The 23594-nt window shown below is 43.9% G+C and overlaps 1 protein-coding gene across 1 annotated transcript in view; it reads left to right on the top strand.

The window, feature by feature from the left end:
- Positions 1-23594, top strand: part of ANTXRL (ANTXR like) — a 65387-nt gene that overhangs the window by 20707 nt on the left and 21086 nt on the right. The window contains exons 10-17 of the mRNA XM_085324787.1: positions 3634-3732; positions 6046-6115; positions 7925-8003; positions 12312-12407; positions 14053-14091; positions 17079-17177; positions 18820-18987; positions 20196-20276. Of these exons, the coding sequence (XP_085180913.1) occupies positions 3634-3732; positions 6046-6115; positions 7925-8003; positions 12312-12407; positions 14053-14091; positions 17079-17177; positions 18820-18987; positions 20196-20276 (731 nt within the window). The remainder of the gene's footprint in view (positions 1-3633; positions 3733-6045; positions 6116-7924; positions 8004-12311; positions 12408-14052; positions 14092-17078; positions 17178-18819; positions 18988-20195; positions 20277-23594) is intronic.

The raw sequence follows: 23594 nt of genomic DNA, 5'->3' as shown, positions 1-23594 counted from the left end.
GGCCACATCAACCACCAGGTGTGGATGCAAGCCGTCAGCTTCTCATCAGAGTCACAGAAGCGGAGCCGACAGCACAGCCAGTGCACACCAGCTTGAACCTACCATCTCGCTGCCAGCACTGCCCGGTTGTTTCCGTGCTGACCTTTTTCCCTTCGCTGTCTTGTCAAAAGCTACAATCTACGATCTGACAATAACTAAGGAAGAAAAGGACGCAGCCAGAGCCAGGGCGCAAAATTAAATAGAATTAGCCATTTCAACAGACCATCATCCGGAACGTATTAATGCTCCAGAGCATTTGAAGGGGCAGACTTAATAGCAACAACCAAATCCAGTACCAGCTATTCACATTTTCATGCAAGCCTGGTATTGAAACTATATTGTCAGTTTGTGCTGGCAGACAAGTTATTACAAAGGAGATGTTCTCCTTTCACAACTGACTGTGCAGAGTGGCAATGACAGTGAAAAGAAGGGCAGGAGAAATAAATTGTCTTGACAAGACTAAAGTTCTGGATGCAGCTTTTATCTCGGATGTTCTGTACTGAAAGTCTTCTATTTACTGCGTCTTTTTAAAGCCACTGAAATAGCTAACAATTAAGCCTGTGGCTGCTGCCTTTTAAGATCATTATTTTGAGGGAGGAAAAAAAAATCCAGCTTTTATTTCAGCAAGCTGCTTTTGTATAAAACTGAGACGAAAGGAAATGATCATCTTAGCTGGGTGATTATGTTGCTGTGGAGTGAGCTGGCTAAAAAATTCCAGTGCAATGCGCAGTTGCAACCAAATAGTTCTGGTAGGTGAACATCAGCCAAGCTTGCACTGGGGGCCAGCCATTGCTGTCAGCTCTGCTGGTGGAAAAGGGATGCTGATCAAGAATAACTCTCAGGATGTCAGTTGAGTTAAATGCGGAGTGGCTCAAGGCATGAATCAGACTTGGAGCAGCTCCAGATTTATCCTGGAGTAAGAAGCAGCTGAATCTGCCATACAGTTCACTTTTATTTGTTTAAAGAAGTGCACGCCTCCTCCCCTCAATGGGAACCAGGAAGTATAACTCTTCCCTTAATAAACGGGCCAAATTTTGATATTAGTTTTGTGAGCTTGGCTCTTGGCCATGCTCATTGAGGCCTTGAATCCGATCGTCTTTCTTTAGCGAAGTGCCAAAGCATATGTTTCACTTTAATATACACTCCAGCAGACGTTTTCTTTTTCCCTCCGAAACTATCTTTTCAGATACCCTGCAGCCTTTGCTGCTTCAGAGCATTGCTCTAAGGACAAGTTACCATGCAGAAAACTGGAGTGTGGGTTTGCAGTGCTTGATCATAACTTCTCTTTTACATGCCTGTGCCCTGTATGCCCTGAGTGCTAAGTTGCATTAGACTTTGATGGAGTGAGACTGTGTTTTTGGCAAGAACAAGCTGTTTTTATGGAAAAGTTAAAGCGCTCTACATCCTCATGCTAACTTGCCTTGCAGTAACTTGACTGTGCAAAGCAGGCAGACTAAGCTTAATATGTATTTCAGGCACCTTTGATGGCCTTGTATTGTGTTTTCCAGTAACAGTCCTTCATCCAAAGCATACAAATACAGTGGCAGGGCATCATATGAAATGATGTCAAGAGCTCGATTTCACCTATATCACTATAAATTAGGTACTGCTCCCCTGAATCCTATCAGAGATGTTTTCCTGTCATTTGTAGTATTTTGGCCTGAGTAGAAGTGATAGCACATTTGGACTTGTTCATAGTTCTAATTGTTGCTAGTTGAGAACTCTGCAGTTTATTCTGATTTGCATCTCTGTAACTTGAAGATTAACTATTCCTAGCGATATTGTGCTGATATTTAATGATGTGAGAAGAGAGTCATGTCTCAAACACTGCTCAGAAGCTGGTGTAAGTGAGTCCTGAGGAAGAAACAGATTCAGCTACATTATGAGATTTCTGTATGAAAGTGTAACCTGTTTTTGGCTTTGCCTTGCTGTGTGGTATGGGTCATAGCTGGTTTCTTGCATGTAGCATGGAAGAGAGATTCAAAAGAGTGTTTAGAACAGAACAAATTCATAATGTGTCTTTCTGCCTGCCTGCTCTTTGGTCAATGTGGCAGCTATGATGTATTTTGTGACCTAGAAAGAAATTCCCACTGCTGTTTTCCCCCTCTGTCTACTTCTCATAGCCAGCTTAGCAATTCTGAGCTGGCCCCAAGAGGAGGCCTTCTCCTGTGGCTCTTCCACCCGGCAACTGTGATGCTGTGTCAAGTTCTCCTCTGCATAATACAGTGGGAAGAGTGGCAGATGGCTCTGTTGTCCTGTTATCAGAGCTCTAAGGAGAAAAGTTATCCATATAGTTTTAAAAAAGTTTACTGTGAAGAAGCTGAGAAACAAAGTCAGCTTTCTTAATACTTTCTTCCTTTAAATTGCCTTTCCTGCTTCTTACCTGTATGGGCTACACTGACTCTGGGTGTGGCTTAATGACTGACTGAAGCTCAACTGGTGCTGCCAGCACTCGAGGTGCCTCTACCCGCTCCATCCACCTGTGCGTTTCTATTCCTGCAGATGTTCAGTCAGCCGGATAACCTTACTGATCTTGCTGGCAACAGATGGTTATTTTTTGGGAATGTGAACAAGCGCACTGTACCACGGCATGATCAGCAGTGCCAGCAAAGGGAAGGGATGTGCAGCTGGGACCTCACTTCTGACAGCTGCATTCCCATATTGGCCTTGCCCAGATATGCAACTGCTCTGTCAGTAGAAAAAACATTGAAAGCTTGGCTGAAAATTCTGAGGAGGCTTTTTCTACTTGAATGAACAAATCACAGTTCCTTATCACAGTAATAACAGAAATGGCAGGTGTCTCCTTTGCCCCTTTGAGAGCAGCAGAAGTTCAGGAGCAGCTGGATGGCAGATTGAGCAAGCAGTTGCTCTCTGGCCAGCAAGCAGCCAGAGCAGGTCTGATGTGGTGGGTTTCCTCTTGTGCTATCTGTTGTTCTTGTGCCATGGGTTGTTTCTGCCAGTGGGTGCGGGCCGTGGAGGAAGAGCATGAGGAAAATGGAAGCCCCTGATTCCTTAGCAGCTCCCACGTACAGCAAATATTAGTATGGACGTGCACTGGCTCAATGCCAGTCTCTTGTATGGGCAGAGATTATGTTACTTTAGGGCTGGTACCAGTTGGAAAGCCTTCCCCTCTGATTCACTGGGAGGTGAGGACGGGAGTCGAAGTTGTCCTTGTCTGTCTGAACAAGCTCCTGCTGAAATCCCAGTGAGACTTGCTGGGGAGATTAGAGGGAGGACTGGTGAGTGTGGTTAGCCTGGGTGTCTGTCCGGAAAGCAGAGGAGGAACCACCAGATGGCATGAGTTGAGTCAGGCTCACAGTATTACCATGCCATCTTTAATTAAGGTGTGAGGCCCTGCGAGATGCTGCAGCAGCAACCTTAGACGAATGCCACTCTGAAGTAGCAGCACCGCTATGGCATTCTGAGCCATTGCAGTTGAATATTGTGAGGGTCAGTGTGAATTTTTTTTGGTTCGGACGTTAGGCAGAAAGCAGTCATGGTCACATTGTATTTTAGATCGCTCTGGAAGGAAATACTGTATTAGAAGAATAAATTTAGCTTTTTTTCATAACTCTTTCTTATTTGTCCTTACAGAATCCTTTCAGGTTGTGGTAAGAGGCAATGGCTTTTATCATGCAAGAAATATCGACCAGGTACTCTGCAGCTTCAAGCTCAATGACAGCCTTACTATCAGTAAGTTTGCAGGCTGGTGGGAGCCAGTGCCCTATGTGGTGGTGTCACCTCATGGGACTCAGCCCTTTTCCCATCCAAGCTGGGGAGTCTTTTGCACTGGATGTGGGGGGACTGGGTAGAAAACTACACCTAAGAGAAGCTTCAAATCCATCTCTGTTCAATCCTGTGACCTGTGAGCACTGCACTGTGAGAGTTTATGGGGGACATTCTGCTGCATAGTGAGTTGTGGGCTTATTGTAATGGTTCATATGGGTGATGTATACAGCCAGTGGGAATTGGGTATCAGGTTTTACAAGGGAGCAATAAATTCACTCCCTATTTTCTTGTTCATCACCAATTAAAAAAAAAATGTTACTATCGTGAACCTCTTGTGATATATTCAAACTGATTCAGGAGGTGCTTGCTGTAAAGCAGGGCCATTGCAGGCCTACTCTGTTGCTCTGGGATGCAAGACCCTGGTCTCATCATAGAAAGCCTGTAACACAGAAACTCACTGTAATTGTGCTAAACAGAGACTTTTGTTTGCTGTCTCAGCAGCCAGGCAAAGAACTGAAAGGCCAAAAAAGATTGAGTGTTCGATTTTTCAGCAGTCTCTTATTTCCAAGCAGCAGTGTATGTCTGGCAGGGTAAAGCATGGTGTGGGGAGGGGAACTTTGCTCTTTTACTTTTATATACTACCCTTGTTGGCTGAGCACAGTAGAGGCTTTTATATTCTGTCGCGGTCAGTCTGGTGCCTTCCCTAGCAGTGAATTCACTTTCAAGAAGGAGCACATGAATTGCTCCTTCATTTCCTATCCAGGCTGCCTACATGGAGGCTGCATTAAATAAACTCCGGTGGTCTCATTCTCATTCCACTTACAGATGCCCTCAGCCAGAGGTTTGTTTTTTGTGGTTTATCAGGTAGCCAGACTTCAAGGTTTTTCTTTATTGTCCCTATTCCAAAAGCACCTTGACTGGATTTTGCATGGGGAGTGCTAGGGCCGACCTGCATTTCAAAGTACGTAAGAGGAAAACTACCCTGAGTCCACATCTTTTCCATGCTTTATTTTCCTTGGGTTAGGTCTGCATCATAATCTGATGTTACGGTGAGGCGCTGATCTGTGCTGGCTAGCTTTTTGCCCTCAGGTTGGCCCTAAACTCACCAGTATAACTTCTCTGCTTTAGCAGAGGTGAGGATGTGGAAATGAGTTTTGTCTTCATATGTGGTTGGGTGGTGAAGCATGAAGCAGCAAGGAACTCTTACATTTTGTTACTTGAGTTCCATTTTCCCTAGACAGAAAGAGTAATTAAGTGTCTACAGAACACATATGCCAGCAGCTTTTAACCACCCTAAATTCCCATGGCATAGACTCATGTGGACCTGCTGACTAGGTTGACTCTTCACGGTTTTTCTCTCACCTGCACCTTAGCTACTTTGTTGGGCTATTTAGAGCTTAGCTTCAGTCACAGCAGTGACCTGCTCTGCTCTTGTGCCTTGACCGCACACTTTAGTGGGATTTATCATTAAAAGGTACGATGGAGGACCATTGCTGGGTCTCTGCCCTGCGTTCATGGGGCTTGACTTTGTGGGTGTGAGCAACAGGGTAAGAACTGCTGATTCTTGGAGCAGCAGAGTGCAAGGAGGCAGCAAAGCACCCATTGCCTTGCTTTTGGCTGTGCCTGTACCAGACCCCTGAAAAACAGGACTGGCTGCAGGTCCCAGGAAAGCTGGGGTGGAAGAGGCAACAGCTACTGCAGGATGGGTCCTTGTGGTAAGAGCAGTCCTGGCCCCATGCTACCTGTCTGCTATATATGACCCTCTATGGCTTTTTGTCCTGTCTCTCCACTTCAGCTTCACCCCTTCTCTGTCCTTCCTTTTCCCAGGGCTCAGCCAGCCCAGCCTTTGCCTTTCTTCTTTGTGTATGTATTTGGAGGTGGGTAGAGTTAAAGTTTGCCTGTGCTTATGAGAAGCCTTGAGTCACCTCTGGGGTTGGAGTATTTGATGTGAGTAAAGTTTGGGTACACTTTTCAGATAGAGAAGAGGAGTGTTACAGAGCCAAGTACTGGGATGACTGTTCCTGTTGATATCAGTATAACATTAGCAGACTAGAAGTACCACAGCTAGGAAATGGGAGAATATCACTGTCCCTGACAGCAATTATCAGTCATTTTGAAGTCAATTTTGACTAAGCAGTACCACTGGGGACTATTGACAGTTGCCCATATGCTTAATTCATTTGTGGCCCTCATTGATGTTGACATTTCTCCGTGGCGTGGCCTACTTGAGACTGTTTCTGCTTTACATCCCTGACAGTAATTCTCATTTCTTTTCAGATGAAAAGCCGACCATTGTTCATGGTACTTACTTGCTTTGTCCTGCCCCCGTGATAGAAGATGTTGGACAGTAAGTATTGTTTTCCAGCAAGCATTAAGAGAGGGGATTTCTGGATGAGGAAGTTGTTACTAAGCCAGAAGCTCAGAATTTTGCCCTAAGTGCCCAGCTAATAAGGTTTGCTTGTGGTAGGAATAGAGCCATCCGTCATGTGCCAAATCCTCTCCTGGTACGAGAAAGAGTAGCCTTGTGCTAGGCTGGGTCTTTGGCACAGCTTAATGAAAGGCCCTTTTGGATCATGTCCCTGTATTGTCATCGTGCAGCACTGGGAGTGAAGCTGGCACAAAGAGCAGTATGATGCCAGTGTTTTTTAGCTCTGTGGTGCTCTCGGCCAGTCTGGTACCCTCCTAGGAGCAGTGCTAGACAGCACACCACGCAAGAGGCAGGGGGGTTAATACTTGAGTTTGTGGTTCTCTGGGTGGGGGAGGGATGGAGAGGAGCGTATTGCAGCCACGTATATTGTTGTAGCTAAGGAAGGAAAAAAGACTGGTTGTAAAACTTTCAGCTCTCACATCAGCTGGGGCACAATCACTGTTGCACCCTCATGTCCATGTCATACTGTCTCTAGAGATGCGGATGTTTGCAATGACTCCATCACTGTGTGTCAGGTCTCAATCTGCTTTAATGGATGCTGATGGATGTTTAGGTTGCCCCTTCTGTTGCATCCTGTCTAGGGCTTCAAATCTGCAACAAAAACTGCAATGCAGCAAGTTTCAGGTGTTATTGCACTGCATCTCTGCAACTTCAGAGCTCCACCTGGGTGGGACTTTCTAATAGGACGTCTTGGAAGTCTACCCATATGACCAGGTGCTGTTGTGAGGCTGTCAGCTGTGAGGTGACTTGGAGAAAACTAGAGTAATAAGAAAGGTAGGGAGGAGTAGGTTTTGGATATTGGGGAAAATGAGAAGAAAAACTTTGAATACACACATGTGACTTCTCCTCTGTCCCTATCTCGCATTTTTCAGACCAGAAGTTGATCGAATTCTAAGTAAACTCTTCATTTTGATTAAAAAGAAGAGAGGTGCTTGATTTGAATTCCTTCATTGCTGTTGTAGATGTTATTTCCTGGCGTTTTTTTTGTCCTGCTCTGCTCTTGCTAGCGTTGGCATTTTTCAGCTGTTTTAATCTCCCAGACTACTAAATGAGATGGCATAAGGCCCTAACTTCCTCCCTGGTTATCTTTTGGGTGCTTAAATACTGTATTGATTGTGAGGTGGGAATGTTGTACTTGTAAGTAGTTGTAGAGGGGAAAGTTTAAGTAAGGCCAGAAAGAGACAGCTTAGAACAGCTGCCAGAATAGCATAAATTCTCAGACCCCTTTTATGACATTGAAAAATGACTGCAATAAGATTTTGCTTTAATTTCACTGGCATTTCAGTGGTTTTCCCTGACCTTTGTTGGGGGAATATCTGATTTTACCTGGATATAAAAGAAAGCAGTCTGTCTCTTTAAGCTGCAGAAGGTGGGGTTGCAGGCGGGAGCAAAACCTTACAGAAGTTTCTTGTGCTATCTAGGCTAGTATTGCAAATGTCTGAAACTACATTATGACTCACTGTCCTAGTGCCCTTTGCCCCAGGTAGGATGGAGCTTTTTTAAAAAGAGCATATGCCCCACCTCAATTAAGCCAACGTAAAGAGGCTGGCTCCTGGGCAAGCAGGGAGACAAGGGCAGGTAAGCACCTGAAGCCATGAAACTGCCTTGACTCAGCAGGACGTGTTACCCATGCGTGTTCATAAGCCAATGGCTAAAACACAGCCGGAATAAAGGGAACAATGGGTATAAAGATGACACTAAAAATAAGTGTATCTGTTTGTGCTTTAGGGTGGTTTTCCTACAAGTCAGCATGAACAACGGGCTAACGTTCATCTCCAGCTCTGTCAGCATCACCAGCACACATTGTGTAAGTAATTGCAATGGGGCTTGACAGAGAAACCATGAGATCTTGGAAAGAGACGGCTGCTCTTCAGGCAAAGCCTCCTTGAATGAGCATGAGCTTTCTACGGTTTATGCATCACAATTATTGACTGGATCCCAGTGAATCTTTTGAAAATTAACCAGGGCTGGTTAAGATTAAATTGTTATTGATGATGGATAGATCATGAGAAGTTATTGAATAAGCAATTGCAACAAAAGACTCCCAGCCCATTCCTGTCCTAGGGAAGAGAGATCTTCACATATAAGATGACAGTAAAAGGGAATGCATGAAAACTAGGAGAGGGGTGTCTGGAAGGACACCCTATAGGGCACTGGGATCCATTATGGGATCTGGGGTGGAAGATAAAACTGTCGGGGCTTGGATCTAGGAAGGTCACAGCATGGAAGAGCCTCTCAATGGTCAATACTGTTTTTTTTTTTTGTTTGTTTGGTGCTTACAGCGTTTGTTCTTAGAGCTCCTCAGTTTGCCTCTGCCTTAAGGCATTTTTACAGGACAGGAGGTGGTTGCTCCTCCTGCTGTCATGGAGGAAGATTCAGAAGAGGTCGAAGCCTCAGATCCTGGGAAGAGCTACTTGTTAATGGGCCATCCTACAAGCTAGCAAAGGGATAACACAGTGCTTGGATCCAGTGATGGCAGTGACATGTACCACTCTGGAGTGATGTCAAAAGATTGCTAGCCCCAGGAGGAGGGTCAGGGACACAAAATCTGATTTTTGAATCAAATGATCAATATAAAGAAGCTGACTATTTGTAAATAAGCAGTCGTCTTCCTTGCCTTAGGGTAAGAATTGGGGATGCCCATAGCTGATGTGAGTTAGCATCAATACAGTATCAGTTTTTAGTACCTGAAGATTTGGCCCTTTGCTTTGGACTGCACAAAGTTTTCTTTTTTTTTCTTTTTGATGAAGTACCTGATGCCAAGCATTTTGTATCAAAGTTGAACTTTATTTTATTATTAAAAAGATTTTTATAGCCTGCAGGAAATGCTGTCATACTGGTTTGTAATCAGTGCTGCCCTTTCTTACAGCTGTGGAACAGAAGGGCAGGAATGAGGAAAAAGAGACAGAAACTGTAATTTGCAAATTTGATTTTCTGATGTTTTGAGCGATGAAGCTGGGAAATTTCACACCAGATTGAAAGAGTGTAGAGTGTGGGGACTCAGTATTTAGCTGAGATGTTTTTGCTGCTTTACCTGATTTTACAAATTCTTCATCCAAGTTTTCTATGCAGAAAACTGACATTTTCACATTTTACACCCCTCTTCTACCTCCGGTACCATGAAACCTTTTGAGTCTGCAGTGGAACACAAGTGTTAACTGGTGCATTCAGCTACCCATACATCATTATTTCTGATGGGGACTGAAGTCTTAGCCCTAGTTGGGGTCCCTACAGGCTAGAGCGTGGATGGAGGAGGCTTTCATCATGGTTGCCCTGGGAAAAAGAGAGGAATCCAATCTCCAATCCTGTCAATCTGGCAACTTTTCACCAGCTCTTGTAGATTGAATGTGAAAGAGGCAAGGGGCCTGATTCCCAGCTGTACCGGCCAGGCTGGCTCACTCCAGTCACATCCCACAAGTGGGGAGGTTGGCAGTTCAGTTTCCAAGTTTGTCTGTAATCTCATGCATTCTGCTCTTTTTGTTTTAGAGACTTCCTCAGTTTCCTTTTCTCTCCTGTTTGCTTTTCTGTGAGTGGCAGTCAGCTGGCCTGCTCCGCTCTCCTCCCCAGCTGGCTCTTCTGTCCTTTCTTTACAGTAAGTATCTTCTCTTAACTTTACTCCTAAAGCCTTTGTGTGATACCTGTGCTCGTTCTTGCTCAGCTGCATGAAGTCTGCTACTTTCTTTTCTGAGTCCAATTTCACTACAATATGCGTGTACTTGATCACTGAGGAATTTTTAGCTTCTGGCTGCCAGCAGCTGCTGAGCTGCTGCAGGCAAATGTCTCAGCAATATATGTGAGCATTTAGCATGGGAAAAGCAAGTCCTGGGAATAAAGGTTACAAAACAAGCAAGTAATGTCTATTTGAAGTAACAGTAGTGGTGGTATGTGCATCTGTGGCTCATGTGCTGCATCAGTCCTGTGCTTGGGTTTGTTTTTAAAGGAGGGCAGCAATATGTCCTAAAGTTCGACTTAATTTTTACTCAGTCTTTTCTCAACAAACTAACTTCACCAGGAATTCACACCTCCCAAGTGTCTGCTTTCCAGATGCATTAGTGCTGCACAAGGGCATGAGAGGGACGGAGAAGGGAGGTTGCAGCACTGTACTGCAGCTGGGCAGTGTCTTCTCACAGGACTCCTTGAAGCAGGAGGCAGTGCACAAATTGCAGTGCTCCACCAAGCCCACATGAGTGAAGTGGGCCAGATAGCACATCCCAGCATGGGTCAGTTTCTTGCATCTGTAACAAGAAGTAACAGCAGCAGAGAGCTGATGCATGCTGTGGATGTGTGGGATATTGGCCTGCATGGTTAGGAGAGGGGGTACCAACCCTGTCTGCGTTGGTTGTGTGTTGAATTGTCAGTGCCAAAAGCTCTAGGATTTAGTCTGAGGAAAAAATAGATACCACTCCAGTCAGTCACACAGGATCTCATCCAGACTTTGGAAAACTCTGGTCAACTGATGCTTTCTTTTCACCCTCAGTCTCTTCTCTGTCTTGGGTGGGGGGGGTGGGGGAGAAGCCCACCTGAACCAATAAGGGGAACCCCTGTTGTAAGAGGGGGCTGAGCATGAGTTTGTGTTGTCTTACAGGAATTCAGCAAGTAGTTTTCAGATTTAACGAAGTGAATCTCATGGACTCCATCCTCTATAAACCTTCCTTGGAACTTGCTTTCTTTCCACCCATCCTCCTACCTATCCTTGTTCCAAAGCCTCTCATAGCTTGCTTTCTAGCCAGTTCCTGTTCCCTGTAGCCTAATTCACAGACCTTTCTTCAAGCTCTTTCTACTTCTTTGCAGTCCCAAGCCATTCTCCAGTTTACTACCCTGTTTTACCTGCTCTCTGCTACCCCTGCTGCTGCTGGAATGAACCTCTTCTCAAACTCAGAAAATCCATCATTGAAGAGGTTTCTTTGGACAATATAAATTGTGCTAATAATGACACGGTCATGCATTTGATCCCTGTATGGGCCACTTGTTTGGGGTTGGACTAGATCTCCAGAGGTCTCTTCCAACATCACCAATTCTATGATTATATAGCTGGAGCTAATCTTAGCTGGATAGAGTCCAGTGTACTCCAGGGAAGCTGTGTGTCCCACCCTGCTGCTCCTCATCTGCATCAAATGTTTAGTTTCTAAAAAGCTGTATGTTTTGTATGTTTTGCTGGGGCCAAGCAGCACATAAGCATCTGCTTTACTGTTGTTGTCAGGGCACTACCCAGAGTCAGCGCATCTTCTCAACGCATTGACGTGAAATGCTCCAGGTAGAAAGAGTTCGTGAAGATTTACTCAAGAAAATTAGAGCTCGGGTCCTCTTTTCTTGTCTGGCTACTGTGAAATGCTAATCTCAAGTGTTACAGTGGCTATTTTTGAATTCTAATCTTTTTAAAGAAATTTTGAACTCAGTTGTGAGTGTAGACACTGACCATCTGGCCCCAGAGTCCTACTGTTCTCTGCAAGGAAATAGATGGATTATAAGGATTAGGAATGGTTAAGGTCGTGACTACAGTGTGGTGTAAAAACAGCCGAACTAGTTCCAAGCAAGGTTGCCCGTGAACCAGTAGCATTACAAACTAGTGTGCATAAGCATTCAATTCAGGTTTGTGTGTGCGGTTTGGGTCAAGATGCAGTGCACACAGGTTTGTGAGCTGATGAGGCTGAGCTGATGAGCTTGCTCTGCTGTGCGATGTTGACATGCTAACACACTCTAAAATACCTATGATTTGAATATCAGCATTTGTATATTTTGTGTCTCTGGCAATGAAATGTTACTCTGCACACTTGGGAGTCTGTGACCATGTGGTTTGAAATGCTCCTTGGACAATATTAAGGGATGTGTCAGCCCTGATCTGGGAATGGTTCATGTACAAGTTTCAGACCCTTTAATCCAGTGGGCTATAAGCATACCATAAATTCCTTCACTAATAGGAGGTCCTTCCCTGAACTACAGCTTCAGATACAGGTTGATGATGCTAAGTACTGACATGACCCTAGTGATAGCAGTGTTTGACTGCAGAATCTACCTGCAGAGTCACAGAGAGAGGAAAACACGGCTCACTTTAATTGTGTGACTTGAGGGCTCCTACCTTGTTTTTTGATGTGTTGAGTAATCATCTTGTTTGCAGCTGACTGGGACAATCCTCTTCATTGCGCTCCTGATTCTCTTTCTGCTGCTGGCTCTGGCTCTCCTTTGGTGGTTCTGGCCTCTTTGCTGCACAGTGGTAAGTATAGATTTTTTATTCTTTGTTCCTTCTCTTCCCTGCCAAAGGCGAAAGTTAAAGTGTTGGACTGGGCAGTTAACTACTTTTCTCTCTCCCCCCCTCCCTTTCTTTTTTCTTTCTTTTTTTGGAAAACTAGTGCCTGGCTTGTAAGGCCATGATACAGCAAAGTGCTTAAAGCACTTGTTTAAGTCACTTTGGTCCAGATTTTTTGGATGTCACAAAGCCTGAGTGATTTTGACAGTGACTGAGAAGTGTAACTTTTAAGTGATTTAGAACAGGACTTTCAGAATGTAGATACTGTTAAAAGTCTGGCCATTCAGGGCTTGTGGATGTGTCTCCAGTGAGTAGCAAAAAGTTATGAAGAGAGAAGCTGTTGTCAGTCAAGCTGTTCCATGATCAGATGTTGGGTAGCTACAACAGCATACTGCTGAACCCAAGACATAGGGATTGTTACCTTAGGTTTTGCTGCTTCTCATTTCTTCGTGTAGCACTGGATCAAGTGGCTTGAGTCTTCAGGGTGTCATGGATTCTGCATTGTGCTTCATTATGTTGCACAGATAAGATCTAAATCTTATTTAAAGTCACTGTTACGTAGGGTGCTAAGTACACATTCTGCAGTTGACCAAGAAACCAGCTATCTAAATCATTTGAAACTTGCACCATTGGGTGAAATAATGCTTAAATATTGCTTGAAGAACACTTGAAGTGTTGTATGCTGCAGTTTCTCTGGGCTACTTTTAAAAAATCTGTAAAATGCGATTGCTTTCACTTTATTTGTTAAGCGCACAAGTCATAAGATTATGCATGGAGTTAAAAGTTCTGGGCATCTCACAGGGGCCAGTTAGCACCTGATAGGCCTGGAGCCCTGGTTTCTTTGCTATGTTTGATGGCCCTATTGCTGCGACTTGAACGTTGATATCAGTGTGAGTAACTACTCTGCAGGCTCTGTTCAAGTATTATGGTGCCGTGTGCCATGAGTAATCACAGTCATTTCAGTGAGGCTTTTCACAGGAGTGATGCTTTGTAGGGTCGAGTCCAGTGTTTGCAGAAGGGGACAGTAAATGAAACGTATGGGTCATAGCGGAGGTGATTGGACTGCATGTGAGAGAGAGCCTTGAGATGCCTCTGTTCTCCTTCCTGCCACTGCCTGAGCTTGGCCTGAGTTTCTCTAGGGACACAGACGTGCTCCTTCAGAACAGATTTTGAAATCTGCTGAGGAAGAGCGCAGCACTAATATTTGCATATGCTGTTACTGCCCTTTTTAGGTACAAGAGCTTTTTCTTACTTTCTTTTCTTTCTTTTTTTTTTTTTAATTCTTGGAAGTTGCAGACTGAGCGAATATTTTGCAGTAGCTTGATAATCAAATGATATGTTTAAAGCAGAGCTCCCAGAATATGAAATATGGAGCTACTTAATGAGGTGCTTCTTGACAAATTGGATAGTTCAATGTGTGGGTTTAGCTTCTTATCTACATTTATTCTGTGCTAGTTGAAAAGTGGTGAGACTAATGAAAGGATTGAATGTGGGAGAATGGAGCAGGACAACCCATTTGTGCAGTCTGCAAGGAAGTGGAGAGAGCTGAGCCCTGGGAGATGGGTGAACCCTGCCATTAACTCAGATTTCTCCTGTTCTTTATATATTCCAGGTGATCAAGGAGCCACCTCCACCACCGCCTCCAGAGCCTGTAAGTATGCTATTTTTGAGCTGTTGCAGTGTCTGCAGCTGCTGTAGCGTATGGTGCTGCCCAGGAAGGTCCATCCCGTAGGGGTCATAATGACACCTTGACGGCTGTGAGAGGAAATCTCTTGGGCCAGGACAGTTATTTCTATCTTCAGGCTACAGTACTGTAAGCATATAGTGAGACTATTTCCATCCGCAGAGAAAACAGTTGCATAACTCGGAGGTTCACAGCCCCACAGTTCGTACCGTGTTTTGTTCCCTCTGTTGCACATCAAGTCCGTGTGTATGAAACCCTTTGTTTCTCAAACAGAAAAACCAGTGCGCTGGAGGCCGTCCCTCCTCTAGCAAAGCTGCCGTGCTGTCGGCGGGAGCTTCGCCTGGATCAGGAGCGAGGGATTGAGCCTGGCGCCCGAAACAAAGGGCAGCAAAAGCCGCGTTCCTGTGGCTTTGGTGCAGGAGCCGGAGGAGGGAGCCTGCCCTGGCTGCACTTCTGCTGCAGAGTGACCTTTGGCAGGATGTTCAGCCTTTCTCCACTTGAGCTTTGAGCTTCTACGAGGCAGGGTTGTATTTAGCTATTTTTGGCACAGTAACCTACAGGGGCCTTAACCTCAGCAGAGGTATCACTGTGCTATTTGAAAAAAACAATACTAATAAATGTATCTCCAGAGTAAACTCATGCCTGCCTTTATTCCTTTCCCAGACACAGACAGTTAACCGATGGAAAAATACTTGCCTAACCCACAAGAGAAGCTTACAGTTTGCTGCTAACTTGCTGTAACTTGGCATGAATATCAAGAGGCAACCACAGCTGCTGTTTTGAGGTTGCCAGAGGCCACCACTGCTGTCTCTGTGATCCTGTTTATCCTGAGCAGCAGCACCGGGACAATTTTACTTTAGAATATACACCAAAAATCATGCCTTTTCGGGGTCATTGGTGTTATTGTGAAGCATGCAATTGCAGCATACTGTATTTGAGGGAGATTTCTGAGAGTATCACACCCATGGAGCAGAATTCCCAGATGCTTCCAGATTATTCTCATCAGCAGAGATTAAGTCAGCTCACAGTCTTTTGAACAGCATTTAAGCTTCCAGAAATAACACAGAATACAGATGTTATCCATCCCTTTACTTGGCCATGTCTTTATCCACTATGGGTGATTGCTTTATATTTAACACTAGCCTCCTATGGTACTGTGACCTGCCCTTTAGCTCATATAGTCTGATATTGCTATTATTAAATTGAATTTAGTTATCTATAAAAACTTGTTCTAAACCACACTCATTAGATTTCCATCATTTATAAAAATGTATGAGGTGGCTGTTGATATTTTGTATGTGGCTTTGTGTGTTTAGTGTAGAGAGCGTTTGGTATAAACTCTTTTTCAACTGGACAAGTATAAACCATCACTGTTAACTGTGTGCTGTCAGACAGAGTGCTACTGTAAGAGTTGAAAACAGTGAAGGCTGTTAGATATGAAGACTTCAAATTTGTGTTACATCTCATGGAAGAGGCAGGGTGTTATATATAGTGCTTAAGTTCACAATGAAGTGAAATGCTATTTGGTTAAAACTGTTGATGTGATTCTAAGATACTGCCTTAGAGGTGGCACAAAATGTTGTTATACTATTCCAAAAAAAAAAAAATCATACCTTACTAATAATACGTTTTTCTGACTTAGACAACTCCCCCCCCAAATCTAGTCTTGCCTGGTCATACTAAGGAATTTGTTGGAGGAACTGATCCATGAACTTTAGCTGAGATATCTCATGTCACTGAATAAGTAATGGAAATACCTTTTCTCCAAAGCATAATATAAGAGTTAAGTAAGAAAAAACAAAGGCATATTTTTTTTTAAGTTGTTACTGGCTTTTGGACTCTTAATTCCTGTCATATTCTAATAAAAACACTTAGGACAACTTTGGAAAAAGTTTCACACAATAATATGGTAGTAACTCAAGTGTTTGGATTTCTCGTAGTGAAAACAGTCATTCCAGGCAAAGTGTTTCTAGAATCATACTGATGAAAATTAATAGAGGGCACTGTGCATGGCCCGTCCAAGAGCATACAGATCAGCATAGCAAATGAGGGTGTTTTTTGTTTGCCTTAAAAAAAAAAAAAAAAAAAAGTGTGAGGAATGGCAGTGGTATGGTAGGAGTCTTACCAGGCCCCTTCCTCAGCTATGGCCATCTTCGGGGCTGACAGAGCATCACAGCACGGCCGTTGGCTGCACGGGCGCAGCGTAATGCCAGGGAGCCCGCAAAGCCCCAGGGACTTCTGTCGGCTCAAGGGCTGGGGATGTGTTCCCAGGGTGGTCGAACCAGAAATATTTGCTAGCTTTTAATTGAGCAAGAAAAGCATGAGAAACCCAGAGTAAAACCCTGATTCAGACTCTCTCGTGTTCCAGAAAAAATCTGCAGTCTTTATAATTGCAGGGCAAAACTCTGGATCTGAGCTTCCTGAAAAATTGGAAATGTTCCAGTGTCAGTCCCAGTTCCAAGCTGTGCAGCTTAAGCAAGTCTCTACAAAGCATCAAGCAGCTCAGAGTAACTGGTTACAGCTGCCATGAAAAAAGGGCCTGATGCACATGTTTGAAAACTCACAGTGGTATCTTTTTTCCCTGTTAGGTGACATTAAATTCAAAAAGCACAATTAATAAATGATTTCTTTGGGTAAACTGATTGCCATGTTTTCTGCATAGTGCACTGGCAAGCTAGTATAATGTACAATTCATCTCTACTTTGCCTTCTCTTAAAAGTCAGTTGTGATTTTGAAGCTGAATGCATATTTGACTAAATAAAAGCAGCCTGAAGAGGGGAATAGGCAGTCCTCTTTGGCTTCCCTAGTTAAAATTGCAGCTGCAGAGACAAGAGACTTTTGTTTGTTGTCAGCACGAAAGTGTAACACACAAAGCCAAGTATCCAAGGATTGGACCTTGTTTTCCATGCCATTTATGCAAGAACAGCAGCAACATCTCCCCATCTTTCCCATAGGAATCAGATGATGAAGATGGATTGCCAAAGAAGAAATGGCCAACTGTAGATGCATCTTATTATGGAGGTCGAGGTGTTGGTGGAATTAAGAGGATGGAGGTATTTGGGTTGTGTTTTTTTGCTGTTGTAAAAATCAGAACATTTAATTATAAATTATAGCAATGTATTTTATATGGTTTCTACTCTGATGAAGTAGAGACTGGGATTTTATTTGAGCCTATCCACCTGATTGCACCTGCCAACTAAGCAGGCAAACATCAAGCTGCTGTCATTTGCATCTGTAATTAATTGAGTCTAGCATTATTAGCAGGAACAAATTAACAAGTTCAGAAATGGGATAAGCACCAGAAGAAGTTTTAATTTACTGGATCAAATCCTTCAGCTGATGCAGTGGGGTCTAATTCTCTCAACTAAAGCAGAGTTAAGCAGATTTAGAGCATTTGAGGGTGCAGTGTACACTGTGCCTGGCTGGAAGCAATTTGTTTGAGAACCAAAACCAGTGGTTTTTCAGTTGAGCATTAACTCCTAAAGCACTAAAAATTTGCCTGGGGAAAAATTCGTTCATGAGCTTCCATAGTGAAATTGGCCAATAAATCCAATTTTACCCTGGGAGTCATGCACAAGCCAGACTTGATGTGTGAAGTGAGGTAAAGAAATTTGCCTTGTGCTTTTGTATAGCATGTGTGTTCCAGGGAGCCAGTGGATAATGCTGTAATCGGCTGCTAACACGTGTAAATGAGCATAACGTAAATCAATTTAATATTTCTAGTTGTGGTTAATATAACTATAAGGCACAGAACTGGCACTCATTTATATCAGCTGAGGGGCTAATGATGTCTTTCAGGGTTGTCACATGAGAAACTCCATTAGATCTAAGTAGAAGCTGAGGGAGTTAAGGTGAAGTAACCCAAAGGAGGATCTGCACCAAACGGGGGCTAACGAAATGAAAGCAGTTATATCTCAGCATGTCCCTGCAAGTCTGTAGTTGACATACTGTATCTTAATATTCCTCTGCCGTTCGCCTCTGGAGAATTTTATTCTTGATGCTGAGTAGCTGAGCAGCCCACAAATCATACGCTGCCCTCCAATGCAGGAACATATCTCCTTGAGGCTGAGTCAGGTCCCAAAAGCAGAATTTCAGCATAAAATAGATAACATATAGTACGTGAGGATAAAGCTACTATCCTCTTATGTGGCTATACTAGGTCTTTTTTGGAAGACCTATTTTAGCAGTAGCTACACAGCAAGTTTGAGGGCTGGAGCTCTTAAGAAACCTTTGAAGTGCTTGTCTACTGACTTTTTTTTTCACTTTTGAACTGAATAACAGGAGCTCCTTAGGGCTAGCTGAAGAAAAAGAAAATGCTTTTCTTCAGCTAGTGCTGCTGCCTGCTTTTTGAAAGAGATGGTGGGAAGTGTATTATACTGTGTCCTACCAGAGCAGAATGCTTCAGATGTCCGTTAGAAATGGAGGTTAATCTGTCCTGGTTGCTGTGACTCCCCCAGGATCTTATGTTACCAGAAAATGCAAATGCTGATAGTGTAGGCTGGTTTTGAGAGAGAATATTTGATTCTTAAATGTGTTTCTCAGATTACAGTGGGAGTTTGGTGTCTTCATAAATTTGGCTTTGTGTCTGGTGGCATGTGAATCATCTAATGGGAGCTACATTAGTATCTGTGAAAACCACATGCTACTGGAGACTGCCAAAGTGTCTCTACTTACAATGTGCTGTCCTGGCTTCAGGTGCGATGGGGAGACAAAGGATCAACAGAGGAAGGAGCAAAACTGGAGAAGCCCAAAAATGCCATTATTAAGTTGCCAGAGCAGGAATATGAGCCGTGGGAACCCAAGCCAAAAAAGCCTCATGTGAGAAAACCTCCTTCCCAGCGGAAGTGGTACACACCAATCAAGGTAATGTCTGACTTTTGGTTTTACAACATGTCTCTCTTACGTCATGCGTGTTACTGTGTCCTGTGTCCTCAGCACAGCCTGTCTTATGTTGGGGCTAGGGGACCCTATTTAGAAAAACAAGCAGGAGCCCCAGGCCCTCCAGTGCATCACTTCTGGGAAGAAGTATGGAGGGGAGGTTGGAGGGTGGGAGCAGAGATCTTCCTACCGAAGCTCACCCCTTTTTTGGGGGTACTTTTGAACAGACAAATATGGGATACTTGCTGTTACAATCTACTGGGGGCCCTTGTTTGAGGGCAATGCCTGTTGAAGGCAGCGCACACAGAGGTTCAGATGAAGCGTGCCCTCCTTGTTGTGTTTGCACTGTGGTGACGGCCTTGGGTTGGGATCTGTTCTGTTCCCTTCCAGTTCAGCCACAAGACATAACGTTTGATTTTTGGGCAAGTCGCTCAGCCTTTATGTGCTTTTTCATCCTATTTCTCCTGTGTCATTATAGTATCTGATATCTCCCTGTCTCTGAAGTACATATCCTCACACAACCCTTGAGAAGGAGGGCATTGCTGTTATCTCCAATTGCAGACAGGGAAGCTAAAGACTGAGCATAGGTCATGTGAGCGACATGCTGCACTCACCCAGGAAGTTGGTGGCAGCGTCCCAAACCAGTGCTTTGTGCACACATGGCTGAGCCTGGGTCCACTTCCCCACTCTGCTGTGGTTGCCTTGCAGACAGGTTTAACAGGACTTCAGTTTATTGGCTGGAAAGTATCTGCACTTTTTTATTTTATTTATTTATTTAATTTTTTAAAAGCCTTACATAGGTAGCTTGGTAGGTAGTCTTTTGGCTGTTTGTCCACAGCGATGTCCACACAGATGTCTACACATCTCCAGTCAGTACAGTAGACTTTTGTTGTTCTGCCTTTTGTGAAGATGAGACCTTTCTAACTGTACCTGCTAGGAGAGCTATTCATGTTAAGCTACAGTCATCGTCTGTGTGACCCAAGCAGGGTGAATTTGGCCATCACGTGTCAGGTGCTTGTTACCCCCTGGGCATTTGGCTCTGGCTGTCCGGATAGGCAGTATGCAGAGGACCAAGGGCACAGCAGCAAGTTATGTAAGGACACTTGAATACAGAAAGGTTCGGTCAAGTCAGCTGTCATTTAACCTCTGTTATCTCAAGCCTTCTTGGTCACTCCATACATTTTTGATTCCAGGGCAAGCTTGATGCGCTTTGGGCTCTGGTTCGACGAGGCTATGATCAGGTCTCTCTTATGAGACCTCAGCCGGGGGATAAGGTAAGACACCCTATCACGTCACTTCTCTGTTAGCAGCAGCAGTGCTCTTTCTGCCTCCCATCCCCTGCCCTGCTGTTTTGGGGATTTCTTTCTTTCTTTTTTTTTTTCATTGCTGTCTCTTTTTGTGTGTGTATATGTGTGTGTTTGTCTTGATCCACATTACCCTAAGGCTAAAAATTTGTCACCAAATCCAGAGATTTCAAAATGAGCTGAAATGTTTGCTGTGGCATATATTTAAAAGCATTGCCCCGAAAGGTCAACAAGAATGTCTCCACTGAGATGATTAGAGCAAACTGGGGTAGAAGCTGGGAAGCTGCAGCAGGATATGAACATCTTTTCATGACTACAGATTCTTTGTCTTGTTTTCCCGGGCACAAATGTGTGGGAGTCAAGAGATGGATTCTTTGTTTATGGGTTCTTTTAAGTTTTAGTTTAATATATGGTAGTAGTTCCACAACGCTAAATATCCTTCCTACCCAAACGCAAAAAGCACTTTGCAGATTTAGCAATAAAGTTAAGTAGTTGCTAATAAGAGAAATAGTGAATTATGCAGGTGATGAAGAAACAAATTCTTGAAAATTTAACAGAGAATAGAGTTTCTGCAGAATTCTGTGCTGAACCACATTTCTCTGTTATATTCTGTATGTAGGCAGAGTATTTGCTACCTTGCTAAATTCTGTTGGCCAAAATGTAGATCAGGAGTGTAGCCTGGAAGATGCTGGAGCCAGGTGGCAGTCTTGGCCCTGAATGCTCCCAAAGGGTAGTTTCTAGGGAGTCCTGTTGGTTTCAGTTTCGCTGTAGAATTAGGAATGACTTTTGTTTGCAGAAATAGTCTCTGAAAAGTGGTGGGAGATTCCTCATGGGAATGAGAGGGAGTTGGTCCCCATCGCTTGGAGCTATGTGCTTGTCTGTCTGTGCTCTGCCCCTCTGGATTACTTACAATAGCTCAGTTAGGAGCTCTCTTACAATTTCCGCATGCGAGCCTGGCGTCATTACAGGTCTGTGCATTTTTTTTCCCCTTGGGGGGGAACAACTCTCTAAGAATTGAGTACTGCTGCTTTGAAGTGTTTCACCTTCAAATCTGGCTTCCTGCAGTGCAGCCTTGAAGCAAGCGGATCAAGCAAAGAGGGAACCATTTTTCTCCCTCTCTGTACCCCCCCTCTGGCCAGAATCCATACATTTCATCACCCTTGCTTTCGAGGGAAGGAAGTCATGTTATAGAGTTCAGCAGTAGAGGCCATAAAATGCTTTTTTGGGGTGGGAGTGGTGCACAGCCTTGTGCTGAACTTGTCTGCCTGGGTGAATTTCAGTCTTAATTACAGACCTGGAAGGTAACTCTAATAAACATCCTTTAGAGCAAGTGAGTTGCATCCCTCTGGCTTTTGGCAAAATACTGCATGGCACTTGGCTAATTATTAGCCAAGTACCCCAGCTTCAGTATTTAAACTTCAGTCTCTTCCATTATACTTTTGGTGTGTGAAGGAACTGAGAGAACAAGCTCAGCTTCCTATGTGACTTTGTAAAACAGTCTTTTAACTTGTTTTATTAAGCTGCATTTTCTTAGGCAGCTGTGCTTGAGACACCTTATTTACTTTTTAAGCACGATCTAGAGCTTCTGAATAGGTTCTTTAGGCCCAGCTGTATTTTGATAGCACTAACATTGTATAATATGAATCTATCCTCTGCCTTTCACTTGCTTGGCTGGTGCATTTCTATCGGTGCGGAGCACAAGAGAGCCTCTGTTAGTCGGAGCAGTCGAGAAACATGCAGGGGGCTGGCTCAGAACAGGGATCCTCAGTTACTTTCCTTCCAGCTCTACTGTGGGGAGGAGGAGGGACTGAAAAGAGGCTATGTAAAACAGACCAAGCTGAAGGATTATTGTATTAGGGCGAACATTAGAAAATCAAACGTACATCTGGGAAAAAGGGTGGAAAGAAACGTATTGAGCCAGGTTGGGTGGAAGCATAGGATAATCTCTGTTCCCTGGTCTGCGAAACTAACTGGCGCTGAAGGATATTGAGAGGGAAACAAGAAAGGGAATAGCCACCACTGGCTGCGGAAATGAAGGGCATCTCCTGTGTTTCATGGAGAAAGCTAGCACAGAAAAGAGCAAAGATATGCCATATTTGGTTGGCTTTTCTAGTAGCAATCCCCTAGCCCTAAGCTGTCCCTTTTTGAGGCAGGCGCTTGCAGGGAGGGGTAGGTGGAATGTGTGAACACGTATGTGGAGCCATTCCCGCTGAGGTGCGTACACACGCGTGCGCGTACACACACGCACGGTTCCTGGCAGGAAGAATGGGGCAATACGGCCCGTTACACGAGTGGTTACCCCGGACCTGTAGCGTTACCTTAGCCGTGTGCCTGCAGACCTGGAAATTCGGCTAGGTGGTGCTGGAGGAGGCTCAGCAGCGGGGCGGGCAGGCGCAAGCGTTGGCCGCATCGGGCCAGCCCAGCGGGAGACCAGGTCACTCGCGTGCAGATCTGCTGACAGCAGCAAGGGCGTTTTTTTGCTTATTACTGTGTAGTTACGGAAGTGAAACGCGGCATTCCCCGGCGCGCGGCGCTCTTGCCGAGCTCCACCATCTGGAGGCCAGGGACTGCGTGGGTATCTTGGAGATGGGGGCAGCTTTCACTTTGTGGGAGTTTTTTTGGTTTTTGGGGAGGGTAGGATTCTTTGTTTTGGTGTCAAGGTTTGTTTTGTTTTGTTTATTTTTAAGGTAATTTTGTAGTCGTTTTGGGTTGCTCAAGAAAATGTAAATCTCGAGAGGCAAAAAACCACACAGTTGTGTTTTGGGAGTAATGCTTATATTTTAGCTCAGAAAATACTTATTATTGTGGATTTCCAGAAATTAGTAGAATTATTATTTTTAAATTTGTATCTGTGATACGATGTTTCCCTCTGAGACAAGATAACTCACAAAGTTAACACTTTCCAAATGTGTTCCATAGTTTACCTCATTTTTTGAAAAAAAAATGTTTATTTTCCACTTAAATTATTTCATCTGAGCTTGTATTAACTTTCTGTAGTCACTGGGGGATGTTATCGCTAACTGTTTTTTTCTGTATAATGAAAATACAAATTATAGTGAAAGAACATTCACAGTAAAGGGAGAATTTGTTTTTCACAGGGCTTTGGGGGCAAGGAAAAGATGACAAAGAAAATTCTTTTTGATACTAAAACGTATTTTAAAAGCTATTCTTTAAAGTGTTTTTTTTTTTCATCATTTGGAACTGAGGAATTCGAGTAGGGATTTTTTTCTTCCAGGAAAAACTGAAAAATACTGGTAGAAATTCTTTTCCCGTGACATTTTTAACAGG

This window comes from Rhea americana, unplaced genomic scaffold (assembly GCF_003343005.1).
Source record: "Rhea americana isolate MKP2758 unplaced genomic scaffold, rheAme1 scaffold_93, whole genome shotgun sequence".
Classification (NCBI taxonomy): Eukaryota; Metazoa; Chordata; class Aves; order Rheiformes; family Rheidae; genus Rhea; species Rhea americana.
The sequence above is the reverse complement of the archived record's forward strand: the minus strand, read 5'-3'. Positions and strand labels throughout refer to the sequence as shown.